Here is a 19,384-nt window from a genome sequence, read left to right on the forward strand (position 1 = left end):
GTAAATATAATCACGATTATTTATAGCTGCAAAACTTGAAAAGTTTGATCTAACATATTTTATACACCTAAAACAAGTTCTAAATTGAATTTGGTAAAGTTTTGTGCTGACGGCATCACTTCGTGCTTTGTCGACTCTGAAATCACCAATTTTTGTGACTACATGGCTTGTGGAGTTGGTTAGTCACTTTCAGTCTATGGACTTGTCTGCTACCTAGTCCTGAAGCAACTCATCCAATTTTGGCCCATTTGGAGTCAGTTTGACTTCTATGTCAAATTTAACGCTTTGTAGCCTTCAAGTGGTTTTCTGCTTTCCGAGGACTTTCCTTGATTGATTTTATGAAACCAACCATATACATTGTGTATAGACACAGTCTATAAGCTGTCTGTGGAGTCAGAATCCAATTTTGGCATCTGCCAAAAACCTAGCTTTTCTACTTGGGACCTCCCTCGACCCCTGCCAAATGGTCAACTGTTGATATAGAAGTGTTCTATCATCTAGGGGCGTGCTACAGTTCAAGTCTTGTCTGATTTGGTTGAGCTGACAGGCTATTATGGTCAATTTTTTGTCGTAGTAGGCTCAGCATAGGGTGTAACAGGCACTAGTGCTTGTTCATCTATGACTCCTTCTGGATGCATGTACTTTACAAGCACTGCATTATGTCCTGGATATGGAGGTTGTTGGCCCAACACGGGTTGAGGTCTTTCCATACCCATCGATGGTCTTTGAGCTGGGGCCATATTAGCCTGATATCTGTACATGGGTTGTCCTTGTGGTCGCATAGGCACGTATTGAACATTCCCATCATACTTTGGTCGGTAATAGCACTCATTGGTCTCATGGTTAGTCCATTTACCCTTGATTGCACACCATTTATGCGGCCTAATTGGTTGTCCCTGTTAAGGTATCCCTTGCCCTGGTCCCCTCATAGGTGCTTTTTGCATGCTATAATACATCATGTCATTCATTCTTTTGAGCATGTCTTCTATGGCTGAAAGCGGTGCTGCAGCAGCCGTTTCCACTTGTGCTGGTTTGGTGGATGTTGTTTTCTCGCTTTGGTCATCCTTAGGGACATCTTCTTCGTTGAAAATATCACAATTGTCTCCTAGGTCAATAGCATCTGACACACGCTCTTCTAGGGTCGTATGCTTCTTGCTATACAGTATAGCATGAAGTTCTTGTTTAGCAGTCCCTCTAGAAACAATGATACTAGTTGTTCTTCTGCAGGTATCTGACACACGCTCTTCTAGGGTCGTATGCTTCTTGCTATACAGTATAGCATGAAGTTCTTGTTTAGCAGTCCCTCTAGAAACAATGATACTAGTTGTTCTTCTGCAGGTATCTCTAGCTATGGGCATCTTGCAATGTATTGCTTCATTCTAGTTGCACAATCGCTAAGAGACTCACCTTGTTGTTGTTTAAAGCTATAGATTTGAGCTATCGTATTGTGTCTGATCCCCATTTTGGAACAAGCAGCTACAAATCCTTGAGTTAATGTATTGAAGTCCATGATTGACCTTGGTGGAAGGTTCTGGAACCATGTCAATGCTTTTCCTTCTAATGTCATTCCAAATCCCTCGAATTGAGTATGAAAATCAAATATGCGTTCTGCTCTTAGCACTTGCTTAATAGGTGGTCGTATGGATCCCCGGATCCACTATATTTGACCCATTTTTGAAAATCAGATGGTCTGACACGTCTATTTGGTTCAACTCCCAGTCTCTTGGCAGTTGGTCATGTCCCGAGTCCTTCAAACCATTCTGTTGGAAATACTTAACTCATGTAGCCCTGGATTGGCTTTAGTGTCACCCACTTTTCTTCGTGATGAGGTGGTTTCTGGTTTCTTAACATTACTCTTAGAAGATCTCTTACGGTGTTCATCTCTTGGAATAGTTTCTGATCCTTGGCCTAATATCCAATCCCTTATGGAGTACCCTTGGTATTTGGTTTGTTCCACCTCCTCAGGAGTCATCATAACAAAGTTATTGTTATAACAATCCCTAAACAGGTAGGTCGCTAGATTTATTGATCCCTTATCTTTGATTTTGAAGATATAGATTATCTTCATGGGTGTTAGTTGTCCTGATTTGACATGCAAAGTCCATAGGAGATCTTTTACATTTCTATCCTCCCAACAATAGACTCCGATCCTAGGATTATCCGTACTAAGCCGTTTCAAGGGCTTCAAATCAACTTGATCGTATCCCTCGAATTCTAAAGTTGGTGGTCCCTCTTTTGCTGCCATATCTGGAATTATGATATTTACTTCTAACCCCCATTTGTCTATCACATCAGGGTTTTCGACTTGTAAATAGTGAGTTTTGTTTATATCCATGTACATTTTTCCTTGTTTGTTTGTTCTGATTTCCTCTTCAAACTCAATACCATGGTCATAAATGCTAATAGCATACTCTTCATTAGGATCCAGGTAAACCTGAGCTCCATGGCGATTAGTATTATAAAAAGAGAGTATATGCTTATAGCGCACTGTCGTTCCGGTTTCTGAATGAGTCGAATAGGAAGACATTTCAGATGTTGAATCTGAAAAAGTGTCTGAGACTTCTTCAAGGATAGTGTGCAAGGGATTGCCTTGATTCACACTTTCTTTGGTGGATACTCTACTAGCGGTCTCTCAAAATATGCCTTGATTAGCTAGTATACAACCAGATCTAAGGTTCATATAGACTTGTGAAGCCCTGGATAGAGTACTTACCATCAGATTGACTTGTTTTCAACTTCTTCCACTTGATTTGATTGCAACTTCCATCGAGCTGTCGATTCCTTGTCCGTAACCTGATTCCTGTATCAATTTTGACTAAGTTATTCACAAAGACTGCATAGTTTTTTCTAACTATTGTGACTGGTCTATGTGTATCTCTTCAAATTGAGCTAAGTGAGTCAGCAGTTAAGACTTTTAGATTCCACTTTTGCAAAAATTCAAAAGAATAATATGAAACCTGAAACGGAGTGAACATGTACTAATTTGGATCTGATTGAACCGAATATTGCCCGGTGGCCTTGTATTATGTTGGTCTAACATTGTACAAGTTCAAAAGTCAAAAATGGTGTCTCTGTGTAGCAGTAGTAAATAATCACGATTATTTACTTTTCTCAAATTTTCATACTTTTTGGCTTGGTTTGCCAAGTATACAACTTGTTAAGGTCCCTGGACAAGTTTTACTAAGTTTGGACAAAATTTGTTTAAGATTATCAACTATTTCGTGTCCGCACACTCAGTTTTCAAGAATCTGGCTTAAGTCTCACTTTTGTGATCCAAATTTCACCAAAATTGATTTGTGAGGTCTACTTGATATTCTTGACCTTGTGGTATACTCAAATATGCAAGATTATCAATTTTTGTAGCAGATGTAAATAATCGCGATTACTTACTCCAGCTATTTTTTTGCAAGTTTTTGTCCCAATCTTGACACAAATCTGTTAAGTACCTCAACTTAATCTCCCTAGCCAAGTTTCATCGAGTTTGGACAATTTTTGTTCAATTGGTCTGTTGGAATTAGGGTTGCAGAGAAACGCACACAGCTTGGAGAAGACGAAGGAAACTCAAGGCACACAATAGAGAGTGTATTACTTAGTGTGCAATGGAAAGATTGATAGCCCTAGAGTGATGGGCGTATATACAATGCATGGGGGAAAAAACCTCCTAAAGAGGGAAAAAATGCCTCGACGGTCCTAGTGTGTTCACATAGATCACTACCACATGTATATGGTAACAAATCCCCCCTGGAGTGATGTGGTGAACGAGAGCTAGCACATGAGTAAAGGGAAGTGTCATGCCCTGAGGACAGGATCAGTCCACAAAGGGGAGTAAGCCCAAAGCTTTGCGGAAAGCTTCAAGCTTCTCACAAGACAATGCCTTTGTGAAAAGATCTGCAAGGTTGTCCTGTGTTGGCGCATAAGCCAAGCTCATCTCTCCTGCTGAGAGCCTCTCCCTGACATAGTGGTAATGCACCTCAATGTGCTTTGTGCGACCATAAAAAACAGGGTTCCTCGCAACTGCCAATGCGCTCTGACTGTCAGTGTAGATAGTGTTGGCAGTGTCCTGTCCAACACCCAAATCAGCCATAAGGCGTCTGAGCCATACACACTAAACCGTAGCTGTGAAGACTGCCCTGTACTTAGCCTCACAACTCGAAGTGGCCACAGTAGGTTGCTTCTTGCTCAACCATGATATACATGAACTGCCAAGCATGAAACAAAAACCACTTGTGGACACTCGTGTGTCAAAACAACCAGCCCAATCTGAGTCCGAAAAAGCATGTAAGTCTGGCGGCAATGATCCCCCCTTGGGATAAAACAAGCGAAGATGTAAAGTGCCACTAAGGTAGCGGAAAATCCTCTTGACAGCCTGCCAATGCTTAGACCCTGGGCTATGCATAAATCTGCTCACCTGTGAGATTGCAAAGTGAATATCCGGCCTCGTGTTGCATACATAAATGAGGCAGCCAACAGCAGTTTGGTAAAGAGTGACATCAGCAGGATCACCAGCATCATGTAGACTCAACTTCAAACCTGTTTCCATGGGAGTGGCAATAGGTTTGCAATCCTCAAGTCCAAACTTACATAGCAATGTCTCTATGTAACTTTTCTGACACAAGGCAATACCACCATCACACTGCTTACACTGTATACCCAAATAATGATGCAAGAGCCCCAAATCTTTCATCTTGAAAGTAGCATTCAAATCAGCCTTAAATTCAGCAATATGTCTCTCATTTGGTCCAGTGATCAGCAAATCATCGACATAAAGAACCACGATGAGAAATACATCACCCTCACGCTTTACATACAATGTGCTTTCTGTTGGACTGTTACGAAAGCCTTGTTTGACCAAATGAGTGTCAACTTTCTCATACCAAGCACGAGGAGATTGCTTCAACCCATACAAAGCCTTGTTACATTTGCACACTTTGTCCTCTTGTCCTTTTATGACAAAACCGCGAGGCTAGCATTCAAATCAGCCTTAAATTCAGCAATATGTCTCTCATTTGGTCCAGTGATCAGCAAATCATCGACATAAAGAACCACGATGAGAAATACATCACCCTCACGCTTTACATACAATGTGCTTTCTGTTGGACTGTTACGAAAGCCTTGTTTGACCAAATGAGTGTCAACTTTCTCATACCAAGCACGAGGAGACTGCTTCAACCCATACAAAGCCTTGTTACATTTGCACACTTTGTCCTCTTGTCCTTTTATGACAAAACCGCGAGGCTGCGTTACATAAACTTCCTTCAAGAAAGCAGTAACAATGTCTGATTGATGTACATCCCAACCAAAATGAGCTGCCAATGCACATAGAAAACACACAGTAGTCATACGACAAGTGGGAGCAAAAGTCTCTTCATAATCTATGCCTTTTTGTTGTGCATAACCCTTTGCAACAAGTCGAGCCTTATGCCGATCGATCTCACCATCCGGCTTGCGTTTCAACTTGTAAACCCACTTCCTACCAATGGCCTTTTTGCCAGGAGGCAAATCACATAAAGTCCATGTGTCATTTTCTATAAGTGCATCATATTCTGATTGCATGGCAGCCATCCAATTTTTTGAATTTTGTGCTTCATCAAAAGTCAGAGGCTCCTCAACATCATGTAAGCTAGACACAGCCAAAGCATAACAATCTGATGCATAAGATGCATGGCGAGAGCCTGAACGAGTACGACTAGACAAAGGTGCATCCAATTTACTGTCACGCAAAGTGTGCACCAGCCATTTTGGCATACCTCTAGCCTGCTCATTTTCAGCTCTTTCCTCATCAAGTACATCATGTACATCTGCATCAGTAATAGGCTGATCTAAAACATTTTCAGAAACCCCCATAGGCTGTACATTTGCCTCATTGGAACTTACATTCGTATTTCCACCACTGAAAAGAGGCCACAAAGTGTCATAAATGTCCTGTGAGCTTACATTACTGTCTCTAGTACATGACAGCAAGGGCTGAACAGAATCTTCCACAAACACTACATCCCGAGAAACCAGAATACGTTTTGTTTGCGGATGATACAATCTGTAACCTTTGCTTTCAGCACTATAACCAACAAAAATACATTTGACAGCCTTATCATCCAATTTTCTGCGTTGCACTTGTGGCACCAAAGCATATGCCAAACAGCCAAAAACATGCATGTGCTCAATGGAAGGTTTTCTATCATGCCATGCTTCATATGGAGTAATAGACTGCAAAGCTTTCGTAGGACACCTGTTAAGTACATAAGTGGCACACATAATGGCCTCAAGCCAAAAAGAATGCGGCAAAGCTTGACTTTTGACCATACATCGTGCCATTTCCGTCAATGACTTGTTTTTCCTCTCAGCAACACCATTTTGCTGAGGTGTATAAGGCACTGTACATTGGTGTTTTATCCCACGACTAGCCAGAAATGCATTAAATTCATGAGACATATACTCCCCCCCTCGATCGGAACAGAGGGTGCCCATAGTACATTTCGAGACATTTTCAGCCATAGCCAGAAATTGTTTGAAGCACATAAAAACTTCGGACTTTGCTTTAAGTGGAAATACCCATGCATGCCTGGAGTAATCATCAATGAAAGTCACTAAGTACAGGTAATTGCCCAAGGACAGAGTTTGCATGGGCCCACAAACATCACTATGCACAAGCTACAACCTGCATGTGGCCCGAACTGAACCATCCTTTGGAAACTTAGAACGCAGCATCTTACCCAAAATACAGCCTTCACAAACATGTTTGACAGGTGCTTCAAGAGGTGGCAAAGAAGCAACCATATCAGATTTCTGCAAACGCAACAAACTGGCAAAATTCAGATGACCAAAACGTGCATGCCAGAGTTTTGCATCTAAAATAGCCCTTGAATCTGCAACAGCATTTGCAAAATTTTATCCACACTTGTCATACAAAGTGAGCTTATACAGCCCACGGCACAAAAGGCCAGATGCAACAATTTCATCACCAAAACTGAGATCATGAACTATACATCTGTCATCCACAAATTTGACTACAAGTCCAAGTCTAGCAAGTGCGGATACAGACAAGAGATTCTTCTTGATCCCAGGTACGTAAAGTGCATCAACAAGTGTGAAGGAACTGCCATTAGCAGCAATGAGCACAATCTTTCCAACTCCCTGAACTGGATAAGAGGCGTTGTTGGCACAAGTGACTAAATTCCCATGAGGGACAGACTCGAGAGAGGTAAACAATTCTCGATGTGAGGTAATGTGCTTTGTAGCACCACTGTCGAAATACCACACATGTGAATCTGCAGCAACTGACAAGCATGCATCATGGACAGCAGGATTGTAAGTGCACTCTGCGCTAAAAGCCCATTCTGCATCAACATCAGCAACACAATCTCCTTTCACAGAAGACTCAACAATGGCTGCATTTGTAGTGGAACCAGCATTTGTAGTGGAACCACCCTCTTTCTTCTTAGCCTCTTTGGCCTTCAACTTAGGACACGACTTGATCAAGTGATCATTGGCTTTACAATAATGGCAACGCATCTTCTTTTTGCCCTTATCACCAGAATTGCCAGACGAAGTGCTGCCAGCAGAAGCATTAGGAACAAAATTTTTGCCACTCGCAGCAGAACCATAAGAAGTGGCTGCATTACTGTTACCACCCTTTCTTTGAGAAGCAATAAGAGCCTGTTCAACTACACGCTGTCTAGTCCTGTTTTTTCTAGAAAGTGACTCTTGCAACAGCAATGTGCATAATGCATCAAACTTGACAGCTTCAGGATTTCCTTGGGTCATAAGTCTCCAAGTACTAGCAAAAGTCTGGTAAGAATCGGGTAAGGCATCAAGAACAGCCTGCACAAGGGAACTGTCTGAAATGACTTCACCTACAGAAATAAGCTGCTCATTGATATCCTTGACACTAGCAAGGAAAGTGTCCATATTATCTTCCTCGTGCATAATCTTCGACTCCAGCTCTTTACGCAGCAAAGCAATTTTAGCCTCATTGCGGCTTGCATAAAGACCTGCTAGAATATCCCAAGCCTGTTTTGCAGATTTTGCTGACAGATGTGAGGAACAATGGTGCGCTTCACAGACAACGCAATCAATGCATGAGCTTGCGCATCCTTAACATCCCAACGAGCTTGTTCTGTCGTAGGCAAAACAACTCTAACAGCTGCAATCCTTGCAGCAAGACCTGAAGATCCTCAACATCGCCTACATCCTCAGAACCAGGACGTACATCAATGCCCTGCACAATGTTCCAGACACCCTTTGACACAAGAACATGTTGCATCATATAAGCCCACATAGGGTAGTTGTCCCCATCCAACCTGTCCTCAGCAGCAAACATCTTGAACACATCTGTGCTGTTGTTGTGAGCCATGGTAAATGTTGCACCTGATGTGAAAACTGCCCGAAAATAGGAGAAACGGAGCGGGAACAACCTGTGCTATATAGCACAAACCGTAGAAGACTATAAGGCACCTGTTATGCAGAAAATGGAACTGACAGAAATTCTGCACAAAATGACGAAATAGCCTGTGCAGTACTGCCTGTAGTGGAAACGGAGGCCGAAATGAGCCCAAATCAAAAATTTTGTCGACCTGCGAACGCTCGCCAAAGCTCACTGAAATCGGAGAAAGTGAGGAGGCGTGTGCTGGAGCAGCTGGCGACTAAGCCCGGGAGGACGTGACCTACTCTGATACCAATTGTTGGAATTAGGGTTGCAGAGAAACGCACACAGCTTGGAGAAGACGAAGGAAGCTCAAGGCACACAATAGAGAGTGTATTACTTAGTGTGCAATGGAAAGATAGATAGCCCTAGAGTGATAGGCGTATATACAATGCACGGGGGGAAAAACCTCCTAAAGAGGGAAAAAATGCCCCAGCGGTCCTAGTGTGTTCACACACATCACTACCACATGTATATGGTAACATGGTCATGAGTTTTATATCTGCAGACTAACTTTGCAAATTTGGTCACAATTTCCAATCCAATGATCCAAATCTTACCAAATTTGATTTGTGGGCTTATTACAACATGGTAAAGCTAGCGGTATGCTAACTTGGTCCAAAAAGTTGAAAAATGGGGCAGATGTAAATAATCGCGATTATTTACTTCAAGAAAATTCTTGCATCTTTTTTATCAACTGAGCATGTACACATGTTTCTTACATCAATACAAGCCTATGAATCAAGTTTCATTGAGCTTGAACAATTTTTTTTCCCAAATTACACTCAAGTTCTCAAAAGTCAGTACAGAATTTAGTTTTTACCCAGTTTTTGGTCAATTTGGTGATCCAAATTCTATGGTCCTTTACAAAATTTGTTTACACATATGCATAGAGTCTGTGGTATCAACCTTGGTCACTTTTGAGCCAGAAGTAAATAATCGTGATTATTTACTTTAAGCCCAAAATGAACACTTTTTTGAACTTTTTCAGTGGACGGTCTTTTCATGAGCTATTTTAAGCCTCTGAGTCGAGTCAAAACTTAATTTGGCCTTGAGCTTACCCATTGGTTCATACAACTTTTAAACATACTCTCCAGTCGGATTGAGTGGTTGGTAGTCTTTTCATGCTATTTCTATCCGTAGACCTGAAATTCTGCAACTTCATATAACAACTCACAATTGATTCTTTTGGAGAGAGCAATATTCTGAAACTCACCTAGGATCCTACTTACCCTACTCCTAGATTCTACTGCAATGGGGTTGAGGAAAGGGTCCACAAACACTCGTTTTCTTGTTTTTTATGGTTTCTTGAGCATTGATTTTAAGACTTGTCTTGTCCATCAGTCGTTCTCAAAACCCTAATCTAATTCTACAATCCTACAATCCTAAAGGTACTCAGTAAGTAAGATTGCTTCCAAGCTACCTCTACACAGCAAAAGACGACAATTTTAAGCTATGCAGTTTTAAAAAGAAAGTTTCTACTTTAGAAGATCCTAGAGGAAGTTAAAGGGTAACTACACAAGATGCTCGTGTTTTTCCCTAGTTTAGGTCTCTTCAATCCCCGACAGCGGTGCCAAATATGGGACGGTTGTCTAACCTCACTCCTATCTTATTGCAGACGTAGCGAGAACCACGAATAAATTGTCAATCCATGGGACGAAGCTGATTTGACTAGTGCATAGAGGCTACAAGAGGTTGTCAATCTCTTGGAAAACAACAAACAACTCGCATCTAACTCAAGCTACACTCCAGTGACTGAAATCACCAAAAGCTAATCGCTCATCGATAAACAAATCACATCCGTTATAGCATCAAATGACATCCAAGCGTAACGAAACTTTTAGTACATGTTTATAAGACTTAAGCACACATGCTTATGGTCTCAAATACCACTTTAGGTCAGGTGCAAAAATCGCGATTATTAACAGCAGTGGATTTTCGACCTAGTCGTTTTTGACCCAGAATGCATATAAATGCTTAGCAATGATGCCCCAATACCCCGCCTATGCTTAGTTTTTTATTTTGAAGTGTAAATTTCTACTTGTGATGAAATTAGGCAGCAAGTCGGCGATGCCAAAAGCTACGAAATATCATGATTTTCTTACGTCAATGCGTAGAGCTCTTACCTGCGGCGGTTGCAACGCAACAAACGCAACTGCAATGTGACAACCGGGGAGGGAGTAGGAAGCATGAGAAGGAGAGAAGTGAGCGTCGTTAGCTCACGTTGTATTCCTATTATCCAAAAAACTTAATAATAACTTTACAAAATTGGCTTTTATACCTTAGCCAAGGTTTTTGGTGGTCAAAACTAATAATCTCGGAGCTCTAACTAAAGACAGGTTGATATAATCTGGAAGCTTGTAGCCCCGGCTCATCAATTACAAAGTTTATCCAGAAAATAGGAGATACAATATTCCCAATTCATCAAGATAATAAATGTTTTTACAAAGAGAGCTTTGAAAAATGGTATCCGGGTTAGCTTGCTGCTAACATTGACAATGTTCACATTACTCTACAAAGATATATAATATACTTTGTTTCATTGTTGGCTGATTGACCCCAAGACATTTGAGTCGTTATACAATTTGATCCCTTGAAAAATGCAATCCCGTAATGGTTGTGTGAGCATATTTCTCATAGAAATCTTGCTCATGTGACTCTATGTATAGTATTAGAATCCCTTCAAAAGTCCTTCTATAAAAACTGTTGGCTAGTAGTTGATATATGGTAGTTTTATCTATCAGCCATGGAGTCAAAGGGAGGCAATTGAATCTCTATATCAAACTTGGAAATCTTCATAAGAGTAATAATTTTTATAGACCACTTTGATGCAATTTCAATAGAGAAGAGGTAAGCATCACGGAGCTAATCTTCCACTCCTTTTGGTGCCTTGTCGGATGTGATTTTGGAAAGCAATCTTCTTGTATATGTGTTGTGCCTTTTTCTACCACCATGGTCATGTCAAAGTCCAACAGAATGATGAACCATCTATCTACACGTCAATTATTACATTGTTTGTTCACTGAATAGAGCAAGACTTGGTGGTCCATAAAGAAAGTGAACTGGTTTGCTAGAAGATAATGCAATAATTTCTTCACAACATATGTCATCCCGAATTCCTCTCTTTCATTGGTGTTATAGTTCTTCTCTGCAACATTCACTTATCTGTTGGCATAGCTTATTGGAACATCCATATTGCCTTCACCAGGTTGACTAATACACATCCAATAGCAAAGTTTGGTGCATTTACATGCACATGCAAACTTTTGTTCCAAACTAAAGCTTTAAGAATAGGAGCCCTTATGGCATTCTCTAGTTTTTGAAAGGACTCTATGTAGTCACAATGCTATGAAAACCATCATCAAATCAAGTAATGGTTTGTGTACACCATTATACATGTAGATAAAGTGTCGATAATAGAAATCATGACCCTGAAAGGTTGAACTTCACAAAATTTTTTTGGGCGTGGTAATTGAGCAATTGCTTTTATCTTTTTTAAATTTGTGAAAATCCCATGTTTGGACACAATATGCCCTAAAATTTACCAAATGAATAGAGCATTAGTCCCCAATCTTCCAACTCTGTGCTAAAGGTTGACGTGCTACCATCCTAAATCATATGCACTCACCCTCCAACAATAGTTGGTAGTCAAGCTCTATTAGATCACTCGTGCAAATTTCTTTTCAAAATAACCTTAAGAAGGATGGATATTGACAGATGATAATGTGTTTCATTGAGTTAAAGAAACTAAGTGCTATCATTAGGTCCAGCATAAATGGTATCAAAGGATCGCTTTGAAAAGACACAATAGTCCTTAAGCATCAAAATTGTCCTCAAGTTTTTCACGTATCCTTCTACATGGAGCTTGAAGGGTATAATTCTATAATTTATTCTTAAAATCTTCCTCATAACTTTGGCCATATAGCTCTTCCATAACTTTTTAAAAACCTCTTTCAATGCAAAAAATCCTTGTTATCATGCTAGCATTATAGAACTGAAGCTATGGGTGACATCATTTCATACATTTATATAGGCCAGCTGAAGGATTTTTGAAATGAGATTATGCATTTAATAAAATAGCCAAAAAGAAATTCCAAATGGACATGGGAATTTTTTAATTGTGCTACTTTGTCTATGATGTAATGGTTTTTAAATCAACATTGAAATGCCCAAAAACCATAAGATTGATGCTAAAAGTCGAGACTACAAGAGGTCAAACGAGCCCAACAAAGCGTTGAAATTGGACTTTATCCCCCCCCCCCCCCCCCCCCTCAAATAAAAAATAAAAAAATATTCGTTTAGTATGAAGCAAAAATAGAAAGCCGGCCTAGACAGGCCCCCATGTTTGCTTGCCATAAAGTCCAATTTTGGGGATTTCATTGCCCATTTTGGCCTCTCCAAGTGGCCAATTTGGGTGTTTCTAGACAAATCTTACAGTTTTTGGGTGTTTCAAGCATAATGGTGATGTCAAAATTTTTACTATTGAAATATAAACATAATAATTATTTTTATATTATTGAAATATAAAAATAATAGATTCTAAATTTCAAATCATAATGAGACTCTTTAGGTCATGGTTAGTGAAGTTAAAATTGCATTTTGATGCAATAAATACTATTTTGAAAGGTTGAACACAGTATTAATTTACATGGGATGTATAAAACTAGCTGCAAAATAGGTCAAGCCATTTTTAAGAAGGTATAGGGTCCCTCTGGAAGGAATGCACACAATAATGATCCTGACACCACTCTGTTTGCAAGGATCTTGAATTTATATTATCTCTTTTTGCTATTGGATCTGCATAGCATACTAAATTGGTGTATTAAACAATGGTGGTCTTGCTCTTGCTTCAATCTGAAGGATTAAGGTTGATCTATTGATATATAGAGGACATGAGTATGGAGTGTTGTACTCTTCTTCATGCGTTTTTTCCTTTTTGAGACTTTTAAATAGTTTTTTTCAATCCCAATTTGAAGTTTTGTGTCATGTTTGAATATTATGCCTTCGTCAAAGAAGGAGCTTTTTGACATTAAAAACTTCAATTTAACAACTTTTCACTACGAAAAGAGAAGACTAATGACATTCTTATTCAAAGAAAAGAGGCTAACTCAATGGCATTGAATAGATCAACTAAAGTGGAAAGAGAAAGGTATGATTAGATGTTTGAATGGTACAAAAGAGTTGCTCATTTTCTTTGAAGGCAAAGATGCATGTGTATTGGCTATACGGATGTAGGTTATGCAAGGAATGTGGACATCAAAAGGTCTATGTCAAGCTATGTCTTTTCATTCACTTGTGGTGTAGGTGATCTTGTTTGCATAATTGTACATTTCAATTTACCACAAAACTAGAGTATACTTTTGCATTTTGAAATCAGAAAGGAAGCTATATAGCTTACTCATCTAGTGGGAGATTCAAGCATTAATGCAAAAAGTTCTAGTTCTACATGATGATAGTGAGAGTGCTATCTAGATAGGAGGGAATCCAATGTCTCTTGTATTGGAGAACCTTAATAACCATTGCAACAGATGATGGAGCTCCCTAATTCACTTGATATCGATAATACACAGTCATGGACACTAAGGCACATTTGTCTTTTTACCCCAAAACCCTCCCATTAAAAGGCCCATGCACCTTTAGCAAGACTACGGACATATTTATAATTGATGTAGAGTTTGGATCTCTACCTACCTAATGCCCCTAAGGACTAGATAGTGTACAAACTTTTTGGAGGGTTGGCCTTTTATTAGTAGATTAGCAAGGTTGGCATCTATGCGAATCTTGACAAGCTCAATGCGCTTATCCTCAAGCACTTTGCGAATGCAAGTGTTACCTCCCATCAACATGATGTGTCACCATGCCTCTCTCTCTCTCTCTCTCTCTCTCTCTCTCTCTCTCTCTCTCTCTCTCTCTCTCTCTCTCTCTCTCTCTCTCTCTCTCTCTCTCTCTCTCTCTCTCTCTCATGTGTGTGCATGTGTGTGTGTGTGTGTGTGCGTGCATGCGCGCACACACACAAGCATCGCGCGCGCACACACACAAGCATTAAGGGGAATTATATCTTTCACGAAGAGTGCCGCGAGCATATTTGCATTGTTTATGTAATTTGAACTATTTTAGGGGTCAAAAGAATAATACAAGTGAAGAGACACTTTAGGACTTAGAATTGTCCAAAAGTAATGGCATTGATAGCATGTTTTCTATGTGAACCAATGGGATAATCCCTCCTTTTCCATCGATGGTAGAATTTGTTTAGGCAAAATAGACTAAAAATTCCATCTTTAACGTCATCAATCAAGTCAAGATTGTAAGCAGAGTCTATGTTAAAATGCAAATTGTGTTGTAGAAACAAAATACCACCACAAATCCAATACCCAATTTGGCTACTTTCAAAGCCCTAGATTGAATCAAATTACAAGCACTTTATTGCTCCAGAAATAGCAATACGAATAAGGCATGTAAATGCTCAAATACATCCTAAAAATAGATAGGCCACATAACTCATATAGCCCACCTACAACTTACAATACATGCCCCAGAGTTGAGCCAGCAATTAGGACAACAACAGGGATCAAGAAATGCATGAGTTATATATGAAATCACCTTTTCGAATTGGATTCACATTTCTCTTCTAGCATAGGGACAAGACAATTGCTATGATTTGTAGTGTAAGCATCTTCGCATTTTAGAATGCACCGCAAATGAGAGTTTCTTTTTATAGGTTGTTCCTAAAGCCTTTTGCTAACTGTTTATATAGTAAATTTATGGTATATCAAACTAAGAATGGAGATCCACCTATTTGTAGATGTCAATGTTTTCAATGCAAAGGTAATATGCCATCAGTACTAGGAACGAATTAACTTATCTTACCTTTCTCCGTTAACAGTCCTATCATGGTACTCTACTGTTTTCTTGTGATCACAAAGCAAGAGTACTCATAAGTATTAGCTATATGGCTACAAAAAATTGATGGCAACTTTAATGGCACTCATCTAACAAGCTTACTCAAGGTTTAGAAATTGGGTGGATTGGGCTCACGTGGTGTTCTCAACAGCAAGATGCATGAAACCATGGCACTAGGGAAACGCTAACCTTTCAGCACAAATCATCGCTCCTTTTGAGGGACTGATTAGAGAAAACAATTGATTGAAAGAATGGATGAAGTGTTTGTTAAATTGCACTACATTGCATTACCAGGATGGATTTGGTAAGACTTACGAGAGTGACTTTTTTCTTAGCAGCTCATGTTTGGTAAATTATCCTCATGCTTGTAGTTAAAGCTTCGATCACAAGTACTAGACATTAATGACTTAATATCCTCTCGCCAAACAATGGATGCCCCACAATAGTGTGTGTGTGTGTGTGTGTGTGTGTGTGTGTGTATATATATATATATATATATATATATATATATATATATATATATATATATATATATATATATATATATATAGAGAGAGAGAGAGAGAGAGAGAGAGAGAGAGAGGCCCTAATTCTGTTAAGTCAGGCAGATGGACGTACGCTCAGAGCCCTTACTCAAAAGAGGAATCTTCCGATTTGATATAGTAATTGTTTGGCGTTAAGAGAAGTGACTCACTCTACGAAATGAAATGATCCCTGCCCCTGCCCCGTTTCTACTGTACAAAATCAAGCCAATTGTGATAAACCTTGTGATCCAAACAACATTGTCTCTCTGCAAACCCGCTCATCTGATATTGCAAGCGCTCTGAGAGCGCATGTTGCAACATTCTCATACAAAACATCCAAAGCCACAGAAGCTTAAAAGCACATGAGAGGAGCCAACCGTAATATGTACACAGTCAAACCTCTCAAAGAGGTGCGTGGACATCCATCACGCATAACTGATTTCCCAAAACTGATGCTATCTCAAGAACAAATATTGCAGTACAAAAAAGATTCAACCGAGACTCATTTTGAGGTCATCGATGATTTACTTGTGACAACAAATATACCAAATTTGCAGAACTGACAAAAGGCTGGATTAAAGCATAGTAGCATTGAAACAAGCAAATTTATATTTGATTTGAATAAACAATCGTATGACTTCAGTCATCAAGATTGGCATAATCAAAGCACACATTGACTGCACACTCGGCAAAAAGGCAAACATCTGCTTAGTACTTCAGAAACATAGAAGTACAAAGAAAATTAATGAAGTACAAGTGAAAACGCCAACATTCATTGATTGCAAATCTTTCGCAGCGAGAATATCACCCAAAAAAAAAGCACCATCAAAAGGTTACAAATGTTTCGAGAGAGAGATCAATACAAATAAGGGAGCTGCTCGATATTGTCATGCATTGCGTCACATCATCATGCCAGTCAAGTAGAGACACAAAAACTGTCAGAAAATTCAGAAATTTTTAATCAGTTCCAGTCAGGACTCTTTAATCAGTTCCAAGTTCATAAAGTCAATATATACTATCATTGGAAAAAGCTTGCATTGTCGATAACCATTCTGCAGTGAAACAGTTGGAGAACTATGCAGTAAGTCATAGTTAATATCACCCACCCTCTTCAGAAAAGAATTACCTCAGTATACCTCATGTTGTCCATAAATCACAGTCATTTATTGATTTGCACAATGCACGTGAGAGACTATGTCAAATCAGATCTAAAGCAAATAAGCCCATTTTGATCCATCAAAGGATAGACCACCCTCACTATCCTCTGCTTAAGCTCCCTCGCTCATTGTCCGTTTGGAAGTACTGATGTATAGTACTGAAAACAGACAGTGTAAAGTAAGTTGACAGCAAGTAGACACAAGGTATAAAACATTCTGAGGTAAAATACAGGCACTTTACCATTATTCCCTCTAATAAAGGCATCTCCATACTTGTTCTTCAGTTGCCCATTTACATATTCCTCCGTTTGCTCCATTGCAATGTTCATATAGCCATCAAGACAAGCTAAAATACCTGCATTCACATCCAAACATAAACCAAATTAAAACCCTGATTTCAGCCGCAAAACTGGGTTCAAGAAGCCAGACAGAAGCTGAAAACTGAAGTGAAACCGTAACCAGACAAAAGCTGAAACTACTTTTCCCCCTCGCATGTAGGAGACCCACTGAATCTTAGGCAGAAGCAGGAAGGAAAGTCATAGAGTACCCCATCCTAAAGAGGAGCGAGAACAGCACTCACAATACTTTTAATTGAGCCCTCCCTGAGCTTCTACGAGTTCAGAGAAAACCCATGCCCCAGACAATGCTAGAGTGAAGTTTTATAAGAGGCTCCCCTAGGTTGCCACAGCATTCCCCCGATTTTTATGTGTACCTTCGCATCTTTTCTCCGCATGTGTAAGCAGTTTCCCAAATGAGTATCCACAATAGGGCAGTGGAATATACAGCAGTAGTGAACGGGATCTTGCAGCAAAAGAAAGTTGAGAGACAATGCAAATTGGATAAATGGAAAAAAAAAATTGATCACCAACAAGGTAGCCATGTCCAACCGTGCGCTCTCAAGGTAGACTCAGATGGGATCTAGACAACTCTAGATGGAGAATACCATGGCTGATAATGCATTTGTAACCAGCAGGCACCATGTACCATGTGGTGATTAAACTGAAACAGACTTGAAACGTAACCACAAACTGGGCATAATATTTTCAAGAGAAAAATCTGCGAGGGAGACAAACACGTAAGAGGTGTTTGACGTTCCCCTCCGAGATGATTAGCCCCAAATAATAACCCCTTTTCGATTTCCTTTTTCGTATAAACTTCGGCAACGTACCCTCTTGTCCAACATACCCTTGACCATGCAAGTGGAGCTTGCCGATCAAAGGTGTCACTGTCACGAGTCTGTGGCAATTTTACTTGTTGATTTCTTTTTGGGGGAAATTTTATTTGACTTGTTTTAAAGCACCACTCTGGAAATGCCAATGCCCGAGGTGCATGGTGTGAGGCGGACAGTGAGATTCTAGGCCGGACGGCCAGTGAGCACTGAAGTTGGGCAAATGGACTAAGTTAGCCACGGTGGGGCTACGAGTGTAAATCACCTGATAGCTGGCCGACATTGCATTTTTCGATGTGGTTCCAGTGGTGATTGATGGTAAGATGACCAGTGTGAGTGCCATGGAAGCATCTCCTAAAATTAAGGGAACTACTATTTTGGGCCGTGAAATGCGTTCGCGTCATTAGCTCTCGAATGACAAGGGAAACATTTTATTGCTCTGCTGCCAAGTCAACTGACACACCAATTGAGATATTTTTAGCCAAGTTGGCCAAAGTCGGAAACTGGGCGAGGTGTCACTCTGTGAGCATTTCTACCACTCTGGGAGAGCTGGGGTGAGCCTACAAGAGAAAGGGGCCGCATTTTTCAGCAGCCACGCGGATTGCAACAAGTGCAAGAGCTATGGAGTGCTTCCTTTCCCTCTTATGTACAATGCGGTGCCAAGAGTGATGCCTTGCACACTACGCACTGCTCTCTCTCGCCTACGAGCAGTTATGTTATGCCCCTCAAGTGGGCTTCTCATTTGACCAATGTACAGTTGTGTGGGTTCATGCGCGATTGCTGAGGCAAAAGAGCCTCTTGCACAGGTACTAGATTAGCTATTGGCTAATCCCCCGCAGGTACATGTGAATTTGGAGAGGTTTCACATGAGAAATCTCGTACGATTCAAAGGGCAAGTAGCCCTATAGGTGCGGGAGCTCGAGGACTTGCTACGGATGCGACCGGCACGCGAAACGAAGCCCGAAACAGGGAATTACAGCCTGCTGTGTATTTTTGCAGGTTTAGGGTTATCCTGAAACCATTCGTTGTATGACGGAAGAGTACCTAGCTTCGTCATCCGCAGGTTGTTCCAACCTGTCAGAATATGTGCCTCATAAGCATGTCTCAACCATAGGACAGCAAGCAATCGTTTCATCGCCCAGTGTGCCTATCTATATAGCAATAAGGTCAACCACCATTGATGTGCATCCCCCTTTTTCAGTTTTCAGCCCAAGAC

The 19,384-nt window shown here is 40.3% G+C and overlaps 1 protein-coding gene across 1 annotated transcript in view; it reads right to left on the reverse strand.

Annotated features, from left to right (window-relative positions):
* Positions 1-16,779: 16,779 nt before the first annotated feature.
* The window catches only part of LOC147445251 (uncharacterized), a 37,025-nt gene continuing 34,420 nt past the window's right edge, over positions 16,780-19,384 (reverse strand). The window contains exons 2-3 of the mRNA XM_086525981.1: positions 17,242-17,355; positions 16,780-17,158 (exon numbers count right to left, since the gene is read on the reverse strand). Coding sequence (XP_086382107.1) covers positions 17,112-17,158; positions 17,242-17,355 — 161 coding nt within the window. The 3' untranslated portion in view covers positions 16,780-17,111. The remainder of the gene's footprint in view (positions 17,159-17,241; positions 17,356-19,384) is intronic.

Source organism: Adiantum capillus-veneris, chromosome 12, assembly GCF_014529385.1.
Source record: "Adiantum capillus-veneris isolate H3 chromosome 12, ASM1452938v2, whole genome shotgun sequence".
NCBI lineage: Eukaryota > Viridiplantae > Streptophyta > Polypodiopsida > Polypodiales > Pteridaceae > Adiantum > Adiantum capillus-veneris.